General features: G+C 52.0%; 1 protein-coding gene across 3 annotated transcripts in view; it reads left to right on the forward strand.

The window, feature by feature from the left end:
- The window catches only part of TIAM2 (TIAM Rac1 associated GEF 2), a 98,274-nt gene that overhangs the window by 76,855 nt on the left and 2,133 nt on the right, over positions 1 to 19,286 (forward strand). For all 3 annotated transcript variants that reach the window (XM_037053050.1, XM_037053232.1, XM_037053144.1), the window contains 11 exons: positions 5,774 to 5,953; positions 8,414 to 8,482; positions 8,994 to 9,119; positions 9,917 to 10,025; positions 12,610 to 12,789; positions 14,367 to 14,485; positions 15,866 to 15,974; positions 16,571 to 16,629; positions 17,264 to 17,369; positions 18,188 to 18,275; positions 18,625 to 18,779. In XM_037053050.1, the coding sequence (XP_036908945.1) occupies positions 5,774 to 5,953; positions 8,414 to 8,482; positions 8,994 to 9,119; positions 9,917 to 10,025; positions 12,610 to 12,789; positions 14,367 to 14,485; positions 15,866 to 15,974; positions 16,571 to 16,629; positions 17,264 to 17,369; positions 18,188 to 18,275; positions 18,625 to 18,779 (1,300 nt within the window). The remainder of the gene's footprint in view (positions 1 to 5,773; positions 5,954 to 8,413; positions 8,483 to 8,993; positions 9,120 to 9,916; positions 10,026 to 12,609; positions 12,790 to 14,366; positions 14,486 to 15,865; positions 15,975 to 16,570; positions 16,630 to 17,263; positions 17,370 to 18,187; positions 18,276 to 18,624; positions 18,780 to 19,286) is intronic.

Raw genomic sequence — 19,286 nt, forward strand, 5'->3', positions numbered from 1 at the left:
GGACACATCCTTGGCAGAGAGCGCGCGTCTTACTCATTCCTGAATTCAGACCCAACTCTAGTTAAATAAAGAAACCCAACAGATGGCAGGCAGCAGGCCCGGTTCACACTGGCTCCAGATCGGCTGCTTCCTCTCGAAGAGGGCACTGTGGTCTGGGAGCCACCAAAATCACGTCTCTCCCCCCAGACACACAGCTCTGACCTGCCTTCCGGGGGTGTGCCGGCCGAGCACTGAACGTGCACTGCGCACATGCACACGGCGCCACATGGGCACCTCCGCCTTGGTGATGGCCGGCCTCCCTCCCTTGGGCCTTTGCCCAGACCTCACCTGCTGCTCTGTGCCCCACCAGCTGTAGCCCAGCCTGCTGGCCCTCCCCGGCCCTCCCCCTACATCTTCCCTCAGAACCCTGACACACTTTAGATGCTGTGTTCTACTTTCTGTCCTCTTTCCTTGTCACCCCTCTGCCTGTCCTCCAGTGTCATGAGCATATGTTCATGATACAGTCTTTCCTGTAAGTCACCCTGGCAACTGCTCGGCTGGCTGCCTGCCCGTGGAGCAGCCCAAGTTATAGACAAGGGAACACGGTAACTCTGCTGTTCTCTCAGCTTTGATTGAATGCAGGTTCACTCACAGTAGACCATCAACATACATTAATACCCTACTCACACTCTAACAGTCTAAGAGAAATACAGTACACACACACACAGCAATCAATGGGGGATAATGAGCCTGCTTCCAACACTCTCAGTCTGCTGGTCCATGAGACAGCACGGTGGGCAAGGGACTTGTCAGTGTCTTGCAAGGAAGGGTCTCTGGAGCCAGGTGGGCAGCAGGGCAGACAAAGTCCTCTGTCCAGCAGGGCAGGGCCTCAGCAGCCGATGACAAGGGACATGAGCGTGGTGTGGAGCCGCAGCACTCTGAGGTGTGGAGCTGGGCTGTCTCAGCAGTGCTCTGGAGCCCATCTCAGCTATACCTTGAGAGGTGTGCACTCCACCCTCCTGAGTCTTTTTGGTAAATGTCTTGACACCCCTGATGCCAGGTGTGGAATTTGCCCAGGAGTCTCTGAGTGGTACGTGGCTGTTCTACTCAACCCTCTGTTTGCAAGTAGGGGATCTCCCCAGGAGCCTGTGTGTGGGTGGTCCTGCTCTGCAGACAGGGCCACTCTGACCACATGTGCCAGCATCTCAGGTGCGTCTCCTTGCCAGATGTGTCTGCTCTGACTTAGGAAGTTTCCCTCTGGAACCAAAGTGTCCTGGCTGACTGGATGCCATCTTGGTTGACATATGAGTGACTCCACTTTGTTTTATATACTTGACACTGTCTTGACCGGAACAATGCCATTTTATTGGTCCTCTGCACATCTAGCTCCTCACTGTACTCTTGTGTGAAGGTCAGGGTCTCTGTCTTTTGCTGTGTCCTCAGCACCTAGAACAAAGCCTGTCACAGAGGAGGTACTGAATTTAAAAACTGCTGAATGCATGAAATTTGATTTTTCTGGCCTTCCCTTCAGGGAACTGAAAGGAAATTTATTCTTCTACACTTCTAAAAATAACAGAACTTGGAAAATGAAAGTCCCTGTACATGTTATATATTACTTTCACCAAGCCCGGGCCTGCACTGGGCCCTGGCACCGTGCTGAGTGATTCTGCATATTTTACCTCATTCACTCAACTCCAGGACCTGGTGCAGTCAGACCCCTGCTCTGCAGGCGCGTAGGCTGAGCCCGAGAGGCGTTAGTCAAGGCCACACAGCCAAGCAACCCCTGGCCGGGGTTGTAACTCCAGGACCTGTGTGCTTACGTGTCCTGTTGTGGGAAAAGCAACTGTTTCATGCAAAGCATGCACCGAGACCCTTGGTGGGCGCGTCACACTTCCACAGGGGTAATGAAAAGGGGTGGCGCTCAGGTGACGGTCAGGTGGCACCCCTGGGAGTCATGTCATCGTGACTATGTACCTTGCCATCACCTGTAAGGTGTGTACCCCCAGGTGGCAGGGATTGCCAAGGTGCCATGTCAGGATGTGGCACGAAACCCCACGTGGGTCTCTTCCATGCCAGCCCCCAGGGCAAGGGCCCTGCCCCACCTCCCCGCATGACCTGCTCTCTGGTGGAAGCCTAATGACCTCTAGTTCCTGGAACACTCAGTGGACTGCGGGAAGAGCCAGGACTAGGACTTGGTACTTCTGAGTCTCGCCTGTGCCTTGCACTACCTGCCACCTGAACACGTACGTGTGGAAATATCCCAGCCAAAGGAGTCGCTGTTCCTAGAAACTGCTTGGCGGATCCACCCAGAATCCCACCTGTACCAGCTCAGCATTTATAACCGATGCTAGGAACGGAGGGTCTGAAACACAACCAAGTGACTCCTTCAGATGCCGTCGGAAACACACTCACAATTACTCCTTTTAGGGGCCCTGCCTCCTTTTGATCCCACGTGGTCCTCGCAGTGTCCCCAGACAACAGCTGACCTGCTCGGGGCGAGGACAGAGGCGGTGTCACACTTGAGCACTTCAGTGCGGGGCTCCGAAAGTACCTTTGCTCTGGAACGTCTCACCTCATGTTGACTCTTCCGAGTTAATCTTACCAGAAGTGTTCGGAAAATGAATTCTGAGGTTCTCAAATGGCAAGATACTTTATTTTAAAATCTCGTTATTTTAACACCGCATTGCTAGGTGTGATTTTTGACGTCGTAGCACGGCAAAGCTGTCATCTCACAGCTGCCATTTAACTTATGGTGCATTTTGTTGGATCTTATTTTATGCGATGTATGCAAGTTTAATATAGATGCTATAGCTCTGGGGACTATTTTTCAGGATTGCAAAATTATGTTGTCTGAGATCATGGTGCAAAAATTCCAGTGCAGAGATTTAAAATAAGTGAGTTTTGGAGTCTGAGTATTATTATCTTGGGCTATTTCTCTCAGTGGAGAGCCAGGCCCAAACACCAGGGTCACAGGTATGGTTCCTTCTGCTTCTTCCTGTCTTATGAGCTCCGGCCACACACCTTTCCCCTGGGCATCCGTCGGTGCAGGCCCCGGGGACAGGGTGATCTGGCTGGAGACAGCACTGCTCCTGGGAAATCCTGCAGAGTGTTTGCTCTGCCGATAGGTCGACACGTCACTCTCACTTGGGCCACACAAGAGTATCCCTGGGGAAATTTTTAAAAAATGCCCCACCTGGGGGCCCCAGAGATTCTGATTCACTTGGTCTGGGCATGGAAACTTGTTAAAGCTCTCAAACAAAGCCAGTGTGTGGCCAGGGTTGACATCCTCCCCCGATGGGACCCGCAGTGGACCTTTACGTCACCTAGTGCTCCTTTAGGACTAGGCTCAGGTCCCGGGGGAGAAGGATGCTGCCTTTGGGCTGCCCTGCCCTCTCTGGCATCTGCCACATGTCACCGGCTTCCGGGGCGCGACTGGACAGTGTTGGGGTTTCTTCAATAACGAATCGTAAGATTTGGTTGTTTTCAACATGAGATGTTTTGATAGATCAAGTTGCATTCTGTTTGGTGTTTTCTCATCCTTTGTAAGTGTACCCAGCATGGACATCCTCTGACAGGCATTTCCAGAAATATGCTTGTGTTCACAGTTAAGGACAGAACCTCGTGGATAATGTGAGTCTCCAAGGAGAATCATTAGTACGTGCGTGTGCTTTGAACGTTTAGAGAAGTGAATTTTATTACACGTTTATATGTCTAGTTGGAGGCTGAGTAGCTGTATTATGGTTGGTCTAACTTTTGTACCAAGGTTAGTGTGAAAATAAAGAGAAACCATTATATCCACAGAGCCCCAGGGCCCGGGATTCCATCCCTGCAGTTTGTGGGGGCCCCATGCCTACCACGAGTTTGGCGCTTTGCTGGACTCATTTCCCACTGCACTGTTGGCTTATTCTGTAGGGTGTGCCCTCGGAACACACTCCTTCCAAGACCACTTCTTCACTGTAGCCCTCCCAGGCAGCCCACTCCAGGGTGATGCTTCCTTCGTTAGCGTGAATGACACTTCTCATTTGTTGCACACGAGCTGGTGCTGGTTTCCCTCCAGGCTGCCTGGCCAGTTGTACCTTCTCCTGCAGACACGGGCTATTTCCCTGGAGACCGAGCAGGCCCTCCACTGGTGCCCATCGAATTGAATTGAAATGCCTGTTGAACTGAACTGAAAGACTAGCTCAGAAGATCAGTGTCGAGTTTTATTGTTGATGCAGGTTTCCATCCGTTGAAGGCATTGTCCTGGGGGTGGGGAGGCGGAGCAGAGAGGGAGAGAAGAAGGGAGGGGAAGAGTGTTCCGCTTTGTCTTTGGGGCTCTCGAGGTTGCCAGGTGACAGCGTTAGGTATTATGCATACATAATAAGTATGCTTCGGGCCACTGAGGGTGACCCATGTGCTCTGGCAGCTCACGTTCTGAAATATCCAAGCAAAGAAGATGGATTAGATGAGTCTTAGGAGATGCTCTGACGTGTTCAGCTTCATACCCGAGACATAGTGACCAATTGGGCACGAAGGCATTGAAACTGGAGAGTGTCACCTGAGAGACAGAAAGCTGTCCAAGTACACTAGTGATTTGCATTGGGACTAAGCTGCTTTGTTAGTCAATAACATCCTCAACGCAACTGAGGTGAACCGAACGCCTGCTGTGAATCAGCCACTGAGCTGGGCACTTGGGAGCAATGACACAGAAAGGCATGGCCCTGCCCTTGACAGGCGTACAGACTGGCAGGTGTGAAGATGGGCTGGGTAGAATGGAAAGAGAAGAGAAATGGAAAGACTTTCTAACTGTAATATGATGGTGCTCCAGGCACTGTGGAAGCAGGTCGGAGACCGTTCGGGACTTCACACCACCAGACTAAGGCAGGAGTGCACGAACGGGTTCTCCCCGAGAAGGCCTGACCACACTGTGTGTGAATCTAACCAGGAGCTTGCATTGATGGCCGTTAGTGTCCCCAGACATTCCTGCTCCTTCTCTCCTCTTAATCTGTGTGTTTCTGTTCCCACAACCCGGAGTGAGACTCACTGCTTCCCCCTGTCCCTGGGTCTGGCACATGGCTGCCCACTGCTCAGGGCTCCCGGTCCGTGAGGTTTCCATGAGGGGGCCATTCATCCCTCTCTCCAGTCCTCACCAGGCTTTGCTGTGCCATCTGCTCCCAATCTGTGCCCCCCAGGAGGCTCTGACCCCTTCAGGGCAGGGACTGCAGCTCTCCTGTATGTCTCCATCTCTGCTCCCATTTCTAGCTTATGTAACAGCTCAACTTCCACACTCAACTCTGCTACTTGGTGCAAGGTTGTGGAGCTAAACATTAGATTTGAGGGCTGCAGCCAAGCCATCTGAAAGTGGCTATGGTGCCTTGCCATTTCTGGGTCTCCGGGGGCTGCTCTGTGTCAGGCCAACCACTGAGGGGACAGAGGGGGCCAAATGTGGCCGCCTCTTACTGGGCCCTTCGTGGGCCAGAGCCGTGATTCTGGAGCAGCCTCGACAGTATTGCACAGGCTGAGCCCCGCACCTTCTTGTCTGGTTTCGGTCCTAAAGCAGCATCTGTCCCACAGCCCTGCTCACAACGGAAACGCATCAGGTGTAGAAACCAAAGGAGTATAAGCTCACACCGTCCCCACCGGCATCTTAAATGACAGAGGGGTTTGTGGGGGATGAAGCCATTCACCCTAGATCCTGTACATTCCCACGGAAAGCATGGCTGGGCAAAGGCGGAGACTGTCTGTGTCCTTGGTGGCCAGTGGTAATAATGGAGAGTGTCCTGTACACCGTTCCCCACCTCTTGTCATCCCTCAGAGTGCGGAGCAGATCGCTGAGCTGTGTAGGAGTTTTAACGACACACAGACCAACAGCATGGAAGGGCCGAGGGAGAGCCGGGACCCACCTCCGAGGCCCCTGGCCCGCCACCTGTCCGATGCCGATCGCCTCCGCAAAGTCATCCAGGAGCTGATGGACACAGAGAAGTCCTACGTGAAGGTAATGAAGGTGCCGTGCACTGTCCCCTGCTCGCTCTCTGTGTCTGTGATGGCCAGTGGTATGGTGGCAGGGCCCCCAGGTTGTGCACCTGCCTGAGGCCCCACCATGCGCAAGGCAAGGCCTGCCCCTTAAAGAAGTGACTGCTGCAGAGGAGGGCTGGGCTGAGACGGGAGTGCTTAGAGGACTCGGAAAAGATGAGATTCTCGGCTCATTTTGTTACCAAGGTAGCTTTCGCTATGGAAACAGATGTTCTGGTTTGTCATTTGCAATCTGTGGGAAGGGAGTTGGCGTGGAGGGGGCGGAAATCACTTTAGGTGGCGAGGAAAGGGCACGACTGTTTACGAGTGGCTGTGCGGCAGGCCCAGACTCTGCCTGATGGTGGTCAGTGCAGGTCAGGGTCCCACGGCTCATCTAACGGCGTCACACGTGTGCTTCCCAGACAGTCACAGGGGTGGCTCTGAGCATCTTTAGAGCCCAAAGAATTCAATTATTTACCTTGGAAGCTCCCCACTGGTGTTTGAGAAACATTCTCTGAAGAGTACAGGAGCCGGGAAGACCGTTCTTTTGCTTTAAGCACTTACTGAGGGTTTGGAACTATATGACGCTCGCTCAGTTGGCTGAGTGGCGGACACAGGATGGCAGACGGGGAATCCAGGTTCGCTGCCCCAGTCTGCCCGGGTGGCCTGGGGCCGTCCCTTGCAGCTCCCCCCTCTGGGCTCTGAGACAGGTCTGCCCCTGGAGCCGAAGTGCTGCCATGCCCCTGGAATTAAACCTCGGCATGCACGTGCAGGCGCCTATCACCTCCTTTCTCTGCAAGACAGACCTGACCCTCACCTTTTGTTCATATCCCCGTCATTTCGTCTGGACTGGAGCAAAGGCTTTATTCACAGATAGCTCTGGAGACCTACCCAAAGCCCCCCTTCTGGTCCCACAGGGAAGAAAGGACAGCTATAGAGATGACACCTCACTTCCCATTATGTCTCGTCCTGCATCTCCTGTGGGGAGAGGAGGCGAAATTCCCGGCAGCTCTGCTGTGGGGGTTTGAGGCCGCGGGGCCCTCTTGGCACCTGAGGATGGTCACGGGGCTGTTGCCGCGGAGCCCAAGTCCCTTGGTCCTAGTATTGTGGTATTTCACCGTGAGGCCACATGGCATGAGGGGGGCTGTTTCTTCACGGTGCTGCTGCTGGGAGAGTAGGGACGGAGGTTCTGGGTGCAGTGGGCAGAAGGGACTGTCTCTCTGCAAGAACCTGCACTTTGTCTCCTTAGGCCCCAGTATCACCGCGCCGCGCCCCCAGCGGGTCCGCACAGACTGCTCTCGGTGTGTAAGTCCCCCAGAGCAGCATTAGCCGGCACGAGCAATGACAACAGCCTGTCACTGTCTCCGATGAAATAACCAGCACCCCGTGTCTCTTGTGATTCACACACACATTGATTTTCATGTGCTCATTTCTTGTTGCTGACATTTAACACAGAATTTTACTTGTTCGTGCATCTAACCTGGATTTCTGCATGCGACTTGGAAATGTGGACACCTGTGTGTCCTTGAGCTAGAATTCAGTCACTTCCCCCACCTCCCTGCCCGGAAGCAGCTGCCCGGGACCTGGGGACAAGGGAAGGCCAGGGGCTCTCACTGGGAATCAGCAGGAGGCACCACAGGCTCATGCGCCCGCTCTCAGGACTGAGGACGAGGCTCTGAAGGCTTCAGGCCTTACAGAGTTCAAGGTTTCCCCACTGAAACGAGGGAGGCTGAGTTGCTGACTTAGTGGTCAACTACTCCTGATACCTTAGGATCCAAAATTCTTCTGAATAAACAAGAAAAAGAAATCTTTTCTATTGCTAAATTACACCCCAGTCTTGGCTTTAAATAATTAAATACAAATACCCTTCCTTTAAAGGGTTCTGTAAATATAGTCAACTCCCACTCTGCTATCCTGCTAGGGCCCTGTTTATTGGACCTTGAACTATGGTCTTGATCATAAACTATGACTGTTAATGTTTGGAATTCTCCCCATGCATTTGAGCGTGGGAGTTTGAAATTCTGTTCGTGCTTTCACCCCAAAGCAGGAGAATTACCCAGATCTTGTCCTGTCCCTCTCAGCTCCATGCTGGAGCTGTCACTGTGTCCCTGGAGGCCGAGGAGGCCAGCACAAGGCCAGAGCTGACAGAGCACTTAGGCAGAGCTCAGCCTCCTGCAGGGACACGCGTGCTCCTGCTGGGGTAGGTGGTCAGGCTCTCAAGAGAAGTGTGCCGTCCAGCTGCTGAACGGGCTGTGGTTTTAACTTCTTTGGATTAGTTGATCAGTCGTAACCACTTTCAGGGTAAAGAATTTCAGCAAGACATGAACTTCAAGACATGAACTTCATCTTTCCTGCTGGGAGTCTGGAGCTGTGGCCAGGGCTGCCGGGAACTCTCGGGTGTCTTGGAGACTTAAGTGTTAAACACCCTATTTGTATCTTTCAGGATTTGAGCTGCCTCTTTGAATTATACCTGGAGCCGCTTCAAAAGGAGACATTTCTGACCCAAGATGAGGTACATAATCACCTTCCCTCTGTCCTTTAGGAGATTACATCCTCTGAACCCAAAAGAACATCCAAGACTTAGGGTCACCAGAGAGACCCCAGCGTGGCCTCCTCCAGAGCCAGAACTGGCACCTGCGGCAGGGAGCCAGGTCACGCGAGTTCCCAAGTGTGGGCTGGTCCTGCCCTTTCTGCAGTAGGTGTGGCCAGCGATCACTTCTGAATGTGTGGCATTTTAAGGTTAAATCACAGGAATTAGTTCCTTTCTACTGACTTCCATCCCCACCCCCCAATTTGCATTCTGAAAATTTTACATCCACTTCAGTTTAGAATGACAGGAGTCAGAGCTACAACCTCTCCGTGTAGAAACTGCACCCTGTAGTGAATGCGCTCGCCCCTCTAAACGATTTGCTTCTGCCTGCCTCTCAGTGAAGGACTAGTGGTTTATCTGTGCATCTGGGAGCTGGAGCAGGACCCAGCTCTCCACGGCTAACGCCCTCTTTTGACTCCTGATTTTCACATAGATGGAGTCACTCTTTGGGAGTTTGCCAGAGATGCTTGAATTTCAAAAGGTGTTTCTGGAGACTCTGGAGGATGGGATATCGGCGTCATCCGACTTCAACATACTTGAAACCCCCTCGCAATTCAGAGTAAGTATTTTCAGCATCAGCCTCAAGCAAAGAGTGCAGCGCAGAATTCCCTCGTGAGAGAGAAACTCTTGTCCCCTGGCTACGGACAAGATGAACGAGTGCGTTCCTTGCACCGTTTCCCTCTGGCAGGTGGTGTAAGTGGGGCACGTTTTTGCCCGAGAGTCAGTGCTCCGGCAGCTGTGGCCCGGGCCTGGGTAGTGGCTGTGACCCTGCTTTCACGCACGTCTGATGCAGGGGTGCAGGGGTGCAGGGTGACGGTGTCTGACCCAGGAGCACCCGCTGCCCCTGCTGCTTCGTCTCTATGGTCACGTGACCCTAGGATGAAGGCACAGGTTAACTGTTCTGGGAGCTTCTCTCCTATGGGGCCCTGTCTCCAAGGTGAGCGCACTGGCACCTGGCATGGAGCCCCTGCAGGGAAGGGCCCAGGGCCCAGGCGAGTGAGTGCACAGACGGCATCGTGCACCCCAAGTGCGGCCCAGTCGGCTCCCTCAGCCAGCCTCTCAGCTCCACTTATGCCTATGGAGATATCCATATACATCTGTCCCACTGTGTCAGACGTGTTTCTGGAGAGCTGCTTCTTGTCCTTTGATTGCTCCTCCGCCAGAAAGTTTCCGGTCAAACTCCAGACCTGCTGGGCACGCCCAGCCTCTTCCCTCTCTGCAAGCCCCCAGGGCAGTCTGCAGCTCATTTCTGTGGGTGCTGTCTCGAGGCAGGGTGCTCTGGGAGACAGAAGCCTCCTGGACACCAGAGCGGCCCCGACTAGACCTCGTCTGACGCGACCTCTCCCCGCCTTCCAGAAACTGCTGTTCTCCCTGGGGGGCTCCTTCCTGTACTACGCCGACCACTTCAAGCTCTACAGCGGGTTCTGCGCCAATCACGTTAAAGTGCAGCAGGTTCTAGAGCGAGGTAAGGTGCTCCTAAGGGTCGGAGCCGTGCTTTTTGTGTTTTCAGTTAACGAAAAACAAATTTGTATTTCACAAGTAGGAGTGAGTGCAGTTTTGGATTTCAGTCTGTTGGTCAAAGGGAACCTGTCCTAGGAGCAGAGGGGGCTTAGACAGGTGTCCCTTTGCTGTTAAGCTACAGCCGGATTCCTTTTAGCCAAATTCTTTGATCTAAAAACTTGGACGCATACACCCCTGGGTGGGGACAGAAAATGTACACTGTTTTCTTTCTTTCTTGTTCACCTTATTCTTAAGCCTGAGATATTGCAAAAAACCCCCCACCATTGAGCTTACAAGAAGTGTTAGATAAAATTAAAGCCTCTTAAAATTAAAAACCCACTGGGAAAAAAGTCATGTTTGTTCCAGCTCACATCTTGCCACTGAAGTACCTTTTGTCTCCCCATGCTGTTACCACCTTATCTTATTGGCTTCGGTTGAAGACCTTTACTGTCTTCAGTCCAAGTAGACCTGGGTGGTCCACCCTCATCGCTCTCCCCCCACAGCCGACTGCACACATGACCCTGGGGGGCTGAGAGAGGCCTGAGCTTGGGGCTCGGATTGCAGTGAGTCCGCTGTGGACAGAGGGCCAGCGCACCGACCATGTGCGCAGTCAGTAGTGGGCCTGCTGGTCGGTCTGGCCTGGAAAGTGCCTTCGAAGATTTGGTGACAGCAATGACCTTCTTCAGGGGTGGAAGTATTAGAGGGCGTCTTTATACTGCAGTCACCATGAACTTGATGTTCAGTCTCTTCCTGTAAAGCCCTCTAACCCTGGAATGCTTCACTGAGGCTGTTCCGTTACCGAAGGCTGCTCCACCCCCTGCAGTCCTCACCATCCCTCTCAGAAGATGTTCCGGGTCCCATTCTTTGGAAAGCGCGTGTCTGGCAGCAGAGACGAGAGGAGGAAGCATCAGTGGCGCAGGCCCAGGACTCTGAGCTCAAGGCTGCGAGCAGCAGTGAGTCAGTCCTCACGGAGAACCTGAAACCAACACAGGTCCCCAGGAATTGTCTACCGCTCTACTCCACGTCGGGGAACGTCTTATGAGAATACCTGTGACCCCATTAGGTTCATCAGGACCGCCCCCAGGAAAGGTCACCAGGCTACCTGTATTCTCTTGAGTATTCTTGGAGATAAGACGCCAACCTACCGAAGTTTGAACTGTCATGATGTCATGCATTTTCAGGATAAAAATGACTTCTCCAGGATTTGAATGCCCTCTTTGGAATTAAGATGGCCCCCATCATGATTTGCCACCGCTCTGGTGGAAGCCAGTGGACAGGCACTCTGTCCATGGCGATGGCAAACAGTTGAGGTGGGTTCTCTACTTGAATATTTTTAGTGTTGCCAGCAGGGCCTCAGCAGCCAGGCTAATTGCAAGCCTCCTCTTCTGTCATCAAATGCTTCTTAATGGCCTTGTCAGAGAAGATCCAGAGTTTGCTCTTCTGTGTTGCTTTCTCAAAGCCAAGGGGAAGGTCTACTGGGACCTTATGGTTGATCCTGACACTGAGAGAGTTTCACCAGCTCCGCTGTGTCGGGTAAACCCAGAATGTCAGAGTATCCTAGAGCAGGTTCAAGTTTAAAAAAACAGCCTGGAGTGCTTCCGGTTCACCAGACCCAGCTGACCTTCGTCTTCTCCAGTTCTCCAAACAGAGATCCGCCCCCACGGGGATTTCCTCCCAGCATCATGGTTTGCTCAATTCCTCCTCCGTCGGGATGAAGGAGGGTCACCTCGCACGCGTACTGTTGGACAGTCCCTTTCAAAGTGATGCTGCATCTCCCAGAAGTTGCAGCTTTGCCTTTGTAACAAAACCTCAACGAAGGGTATATTTTTTTCAAATTGGCTGAATCCGGAACAGCTGGGCAACGCTGCGGTGGCATCCGAAGCAGCAGTTGGCATGTTCACTGGCACTCTCAAAACCAAAGGCACTGGGGTCCTGGGTGCGCCCTCCATGACTTCGGACGAGGCTCACCAGGCGGCTCTCGCTGCCCAGGCATATCGGGGCGCTAAATCCGGTGCAAGGTGTAGATGGTTCGGAGCTGGGGAGGCAAAGGCTGCAGTACTCAGCAACTTATTTTAAAGGAAAAAAAGATACTGCTTTATGAGTATCTTTAAGCCCTTAAGTGCATAGAGAAACACTTGTTGCCAAGGCAGTGGAAAAAATACTGGTTTATTTTGCTCTAAGAATCTTTTGGGGGTTATGACATAAGAGCTGGATCACGCTGTGCTGTGGCTTTAGGGGCGTTTGCCTCACTTTTTAGGTGCCTGTCCCAATCTCCCTCATGGTCAGCGTTCCTTTTCAGTGTGTGGACAGTACTATTCTTACAGCCTCATGAGCTCCCTCTGCCCAAGGGATGGGTCACAGCTCCGACGCTGACCTGTGCTGGCAGCTGGGCGCCTTCCCCACGGGTGCACCCGGGATCTTATTCGAGAATGGCGTCAGGGGAACTGTAGGCGTGCCTGATGTGTAACTCCACTCGACACTAAGTGCAGTGGGAGTAAACTCATGCTGCCTGCTCTTCTAAGGCTCTTTCTCCGTGTGCGCAATTGCAGCTAAAACCGACAAGGCCTTCAAGGCCTTCCTGGACGACCGGAACCCCACCAAGCAGCACTCCTCCACGCTGGAGTCCTATCTCATCAAGCCGGTGCAGCGAGTGCTCAAGTACCCGCTGCTGCTCCGGGAGCTGGTGTCGCTGACGGACCAAGACAGCGAGGAGCACTACCACCTGACAGGTGAGCACGGAGGGCGCAGCGTGTCTCGGGGCCGAGAGGCCGGGGAGCCCCCACTTCCGATGCTCACGCGTTTATCGGCGCTGCAACCGTTAGTCCTAGATTGGGTTTTAAGATGTGCCGAAAGCTACATCTGTGGCTGTCCCTTGAGACGGCAAAGTGGCAACACTTACCTCGCTGGAGTGGCCCCAAGCCCCACCTGGAGGGATGATCCCACTTTCACTTCTAAAAGGAGGTCATTTAAGCCCAGAGACGTGACAGGGATTAAGTCGGGTCACTCGGTTAGCAAACAGGGCTGCGAGAGCTGAGCACCGGGCCGTTTCCATCTCGGTGAGGCTTGGTGTCTGCTGCACCTGGCGCAGCAGGTCCAACGTGCTGGGCGCGGCTCCATCTTGTGGAGATCTCCAGGCAGCGCCGGCCTCGGAAACTCCTAATGACGACGCGGAAGTGTCTTTTGTCACCTCGGAAATTACAGGCCTAAGCTCCAGCTTGTCCAGGACACACAGCCCCTGTGTTTGATGGTGAGCAGAGCAGCCCTGGAGAGAGGTGGGGTCTGACCAGAGAGAAACAGTGACTGTTCTTTTCAGGTCAAGGCCAGAGGGCCAGTTGAGCTGCATGTAGTAAAATGCCTGGGCACCAGAAAACCCAGTAAATGCTTTTCCCGAATAAACAACACCGAGAAGAGTGTCAGTTAAACTGGCTCTTCCACAATGCAGACGTGCTTTTATGTCCTAAATAACAAGGACAAAATATTTTTAGTATGGAAGTGAAGTTCTACAAGTGGTAGAAATTATGATCGATGCTCCAAATGCTGTGTGGAAAGTTCATTTTGCATCAGGACGACCTTCACAGGCGTCCTGAGAAAAGTGCTGCCTTCCACGACTCCCTCAGACTGAGTCCAGATGCTGAGTCAGGGGAACAAAGCATGAAGTGACCTGAAATCTTGTCTTTGAACTTGATCATCTTGTCCCTCACAGGCCTGTGTAAAAAGGTACAAATAAACACCATATGGAAATGCAGACCATTTCCCTGGCAAGGAAGCATTCAGAGACATCTGCCAGTTCTTGTTCAGAACTGTGACGGATCACAATTCCAGTGAGCAGTCCAGGGGCAGAGGTCAATGTGACAGCGGTGCCCTGCGCCCGCCTCAGCGTCAGGGCTGGCTCCACAACGCGTGTCCCTCCGTGGAGGTCTGGCGGAATACATCCCCTCCCCGTGCCTTAGTGTTCTCACCTGGGAAGTGGGGTTGGGTACGGTTCCTAGAGTCACCGAGTTGTTGTGGGGATTAGGTGGGACCCTTCGCATCTATTACCTCACAGCACAAACAGAGGTGCGCAGTCAAGGGGTAGCTGTTGTTCTGCGTGATACTCCTCCTTTCTTGCTCACTGCCTCGTTTCAAAGGGAATTTGAGTTGGAAGACAATTCTGCATTCGAATGATCCGTTGGAGCCCACTCTGGATAACGCTGCTGTAAGAACCGGTCTTGAATCCTGGCTTGAATCTTGAGCTTTCTCCTTACCGCTCTTGGAGGATTTGAGACCAGCGAAGACTATAAACTAAACTTGACCTCACGTTTCGCAGAAGCACTGAAGGCGATGGAGAAGGTGGCCAGCCACATCAACGAGAGGCAGAAGCTCCACGAGGACTACGGGGCCGTGTTCGACCAGCTGGTGGCGGAGCAGAGCGGGCCCGGGAAGGAGGTCAGTGGGCTGCTGCCCTGCGAGGCCCTCAGGCCGGGGTCTGCAGGCGACCTTCCGACCAGGCCATGCTGTTAGGGCTTTGCTGCGAGTCTCATGGGGACTGTAATGCTCATAATGAGCCAGCCACAGAGTTTAGGTATAAAAGTCCCCAATTTCATTCATTGGCTTAAAAACGTAACCTTGCATCATGTTAACACTATGAAAGAAAACAAGGTCACTGAGCTGCTCCTCCTTTCCTGGGGGTGGGGGGAGAGGGGGAGAGGGGGAGAGGTGAGACCGATGTGGACAGCGGGCACCAGCAGAGCCGGGGTGGGTGGAGGAAGCAGGGGCCAGCCTGTGCAGAGAACCTGGGCCGTTTCCTCTTTCATTTGTTTCTTTTTGGCATCAAATATTGGTGGCTACCTCCTTACTTCCTAAAGTAGTTTAAGTGGAATTGGCAATTTCTGTATTTTTCTCCAACTGATCACTAAATTTAGAATCTTGAGCTTTTCAAGGTTATATATAAGAAGCAATATAATTTAGGGAGAAAAAGGCAAGAACAGAAAACAGCTGGAGTTTAATTTTTTATCACAGTCAGCTTCAATGCTGATATTTTTTATTAGGCCAAGCGTACTTTAGGGATTGGAGGTGGTTCCCGAGGAAATGCGAACAAAGGCACTGTGGATGGCTTGACACCCGTGGAACTCACGCGTGGTCGAGAGGCACGTCTCACCCACGGAGAATGCAGTCGACTCGGGGCTCGGACGGCTCAATTCTCAAATAATTCGGTTTTCAACCAAATATGTTCATGGAAACATGTCTCGGTTGTCTAACAAAACTTCGGGTCTCAGTTTTCTACCTGACAACCCTTTCATGTTGCTACCTGTATGATCAGTCACGTGGCTCTCGGGACGAAAGAGATTTGGTTTTTGAACAAACTGCTGCTTGAACAGTTTTCTGGAATGAATTAAGGTTGAAAACCGAGGTTCCACTGTATGTGCATTGAAGCGAAATGCCTTCACATTTGTTACTTTCCAAACAGTTTGATGCTTAGCTGTGTTTTCAAAATCTCCACCATTTGCCCTGGCCAGGGTGGCTCAGTTCACTGTCATCCCATAAATGAAAGGGGGCAGGTTCAACCCCAGTTCAGGCATGTGCCGTCCATGGTCCGCATGCACACGGGAGGCAACCAATCGATGCCTCACCCTGGCATCGATGTTCCTTTCTCTAGGTGAGGATAAAAAAAAATCCTCCGCTATTTAGGGCACCGTGTTCACAGGGACTGTAACAATCAAACTGAATGTCCATGCACGTTAGCCAACACCATCCACGTATGATCCACTCTCCAGCACGCACCTACCCCTGGGGCCTCCACACCTCCATCTCCTGTGTTTCATTTAGATCACAGAACTTTCAATGGGGGAGCTGCTGATGCACTCGACGGTTTCCTGGTTGAACCCGTTTCTGTCTCTTGGAAAAGCCAGAAAGGACCTCGAGCTCACGGTGTTTGGTTAGTATGCCTTTCCAAAGACTGTAAACTAAGAGGCGGGCGGTAGTGAAGCACTTGCTAAACTCGCCAGTCCAGCCAACTCCCGATTTCCTGAAGGAACTAGACTCATTACGTTTTTGACTTAACCATTTAAACCTCCATCGCTCTGTTCTCCCGTCCGCTGCTTGGCTCAGCGGTTCTCCCCAGTGTTGCAGGAGAAGAGCTCCCAAGGCTGTTTTGGAACCCGCTGACCTAACGGTTCGCTGCACTTCAAAATGTCTTCATTCTCTCTCACCGAGAGCCGGCACAGCGAGTGTAGACAGACGATGTTTCCACTCTGAGATGAACACTGGGTTCTTAGGCTTTAATGAAACAAAACAAGAATTTTTTAAAATTCTAAGATCTACATCAGATAATGGTTTTTAAATAGGCAGGTACTTCTGCACATGCAAATATGCACAAAAGAAGCCCCCTTTATTCACTCATGTGCTGGCATAGTGAGAGCATGGAGGCTCATGACTTGGAAGAGCTTTGTTCTACTAAAACATTCAGTTCTACTTGAACCTTGGAAGCGTTTGTATAAAATAATGAAAGTATTTCTCTTTTCTTTTCCTTAGTTTTTAAGAGAGCTGTCATATTGGTTTATAAAGAAAACTGCAAACTGAAAAAGAAACTGGTAAGACAAGAATGAATTTTAATTAAAGCTACCATTTCATGGCTGTATTTTCCTATTAATGTTGAACTAAGAAGCTAGCTAAGAGCCTGGGCGTCACTAACCGATCGAACTTATCGCCAGGGTAATAACCAAATCAAGTACTCTGGGTATTTCCTTTTCTCCCTACAAAAGACGTCCTCTTTCTAAGAGGACGTAGACAAATACCCATACTTGACCTACCGAGAAAATCAGCTTTCACGTCTCTGAAAGTGGTCCAGGCTTGCTCCATACACACGAGAGTCTGTGTAACTTTGGTTTGTTTTCAGATGACTCTTACCTTGACCCCCCCCCCCCCAAAAAAAGCTAGCTGTGGGCACCACGTACCTTTGGTTTACCATTTAGATGAAGGCTTGGCTGTCGTTCTCGCCGGACAACCTGCAGCTCTGCTCCCCAAACCACGGCTCCGCCCGGTCCCCGCGCAGCCTGCGAGCCCCTGAGCACTGGGAGCCCGAGCTGACTCGTTCCGGCGCCCCGCACACACCCACACAGTTGCGAGGAGCCTGGCACATGGGAGAACTCCAGGCGTCCACCCGGTGCATGCGTGCCCCTGGGCGAGAGCTTGCTTTAACTTTTCTTGGGGACTTTCACATTACAGCCCTCCAATCCCCGGACTGCACACAGCTCTGCCGACTTGGACCCGTTTAAGTTCCGCTGGCTGATCCCCATATCTGCGCTTCAAGTCAGGCTGGGGAACACGGCAGGTAGGAGTTCCCTGCAGTGCAGCGCCAGAAAACACGTGTTAGAAGACTGACTTGGATGGTGGAAAGAACATAAGAAAGAACCTTGGGGATAATTTTTGATGTTTTGTAGACAAGGAAAGTGAGGATGCCTTCTCACAGACTTTTGAAGACAGTAAATGCCAATGGATGGCTTTTCTTAGGTCCTTATTTTTACTATCAATACTTTTTCTCAACATTTTTCTTGCTGCCTAATATCCTCGATGCCCTAAAATTTGTTAAATGCAGTATCATAAATGATGTAAAAAGGAAAAAATCTTCAACCCTGTAAACATGGAGAAATCCTTCCCAAATAACCGTGTTCTGGTGACAGTGTCTCTCTGCTGATGGAAAGACCCAACAGGCAGTGACATTCTAGGCGCCCGTTTAATTTTTTCAGAGCAGTTATGCTTCCCACAACATGCCTGCCTTTGGACTTGGCCTCTTTCACCGCCAGAACCTGAGCACTTCCTACTTACTGTTCCTTCCAAGGAACGGGGTTGAAACACGGGACCCATTTAACCCCTTGCCCTAGAGAAATGGAGCCCAGGGGTAGGGAGGAAGCACTAAAATGGGTGGAAAACGTCAGCAGCAGATGTAAAAAGTAGCTAAAAAGTATTTTAACGTCACGTGGGTACTTGTGGAAGTTATACACGGAATGCACCGCAGGATGAGAATCGGGGTTGGGAGTATGCGACGTTGGAAGAAGTGACTAAACGGTGGTGGGTTTCACATTTCCCAAGCATCCATCACCAGCCTCGTTGGCAAAGCTGTGCACTGTCGTTTCTCTTGCCCTTTACCAGGGACAGAGAACAATTCCGTATGGGAGCTGATCCACACCAGGTCGGAGACGGAAGGGCGGCCAGAAACCGTCTTCCAGCTGTGTTGCAGGTAACGCTCACTTCGAGGACGGGAGTAGGACAGAATGATGGGCTTGGGAAAGGGGGTTGACTTGGAGTGCCCTCCCGCACTCTGGTGACTCCAGGCTCGCACCCCCCCCCCCCACAGGACAACTGTGGCTCTAGCACTGCGTAACCGACTGTGTGTACACGGAAATGTGCCCGAGTCCTAGAGCTCCCAGAGTTCAGTTCTCACTCCTTTTGTGAGGAGACAAGGGACACAGAGGTTGATGACTTGTCAGTCCTGAGAGCAGCAACGTGCCACAGGGGGACCAGGGGACAGGGACTCGAAGCACGATGACACTGGACACTAATGCTGTCTCTCCCTCCCTGGCCCCCAGTGATAGTGAAGGCAAAACCAACATCGTCAAGGTGATTCGATCTGTTCTGAGGGAGAACTTCAGGCGTCACATCAAGAGTGAATTTCCCCTGGAGAAAATGTGCAAGGACCGCCTGGTGCCCCTTAAGAACCGGGTTCCCGTTTCGGCCAAGTTAGGTGAGAACTTTGCTGGCCTCGAGTGTAGTCAGCAAAGCCGAGCTTCTCTAAAAGGAGACAGGCTCTTGTGATACGGTGGTAAGTCACTGCTCTGTAAACTGCCCGGGCAACTGTGAGCTCTAACCCAGACGCCCAAACGCACAGGGCGGTGCGAGACAGCAGTGGCAACTTCATTTTCTCTTAAGAAACCTAAACACGTCCCTTGCTCCCAGACCTCCTTTTATGCAATGCTCCCCCCCAACCCCACACCCGGGCTCAGCAGCAGCTCTCACGGGCTCTGCCTGCCACCCGACCTGTTTCTCCCACGAGACGGACAGGAGTCCAGGGACTTGGCCCTGCTCACTGCCGCCTTCCCGGTGCTCAGAGCAGGGCATCTACAAAGTCAGTACTCCACGAATTAAGATCAAGACACCTAAATATTCATTCTTTTATTTTTTTTAAAATTTTTTCTTTTTTAAATTTTATTCATTTATCTTTAGAGGGGAAGGGAAGGAGAGAGGAAGAGAA

The sequence above is a fragment of the Sturnira hondurensis genome, unplaced genomic scaffold (genome assembly GCF_014824575.4).
Source record: "Sturnira hondurensis isolate 20B ecotype Veracruz unplaced genomic scaffold, ASM1482457v3 Scaffold0000167, whole genome shotgun sequence".
Lineage (NCBI taxonomy): Eukaryota > Metazoa > Chordata > Mammalia > Chiroptera > Phyllostomidae > Sturnira > Sturnira hondurensis.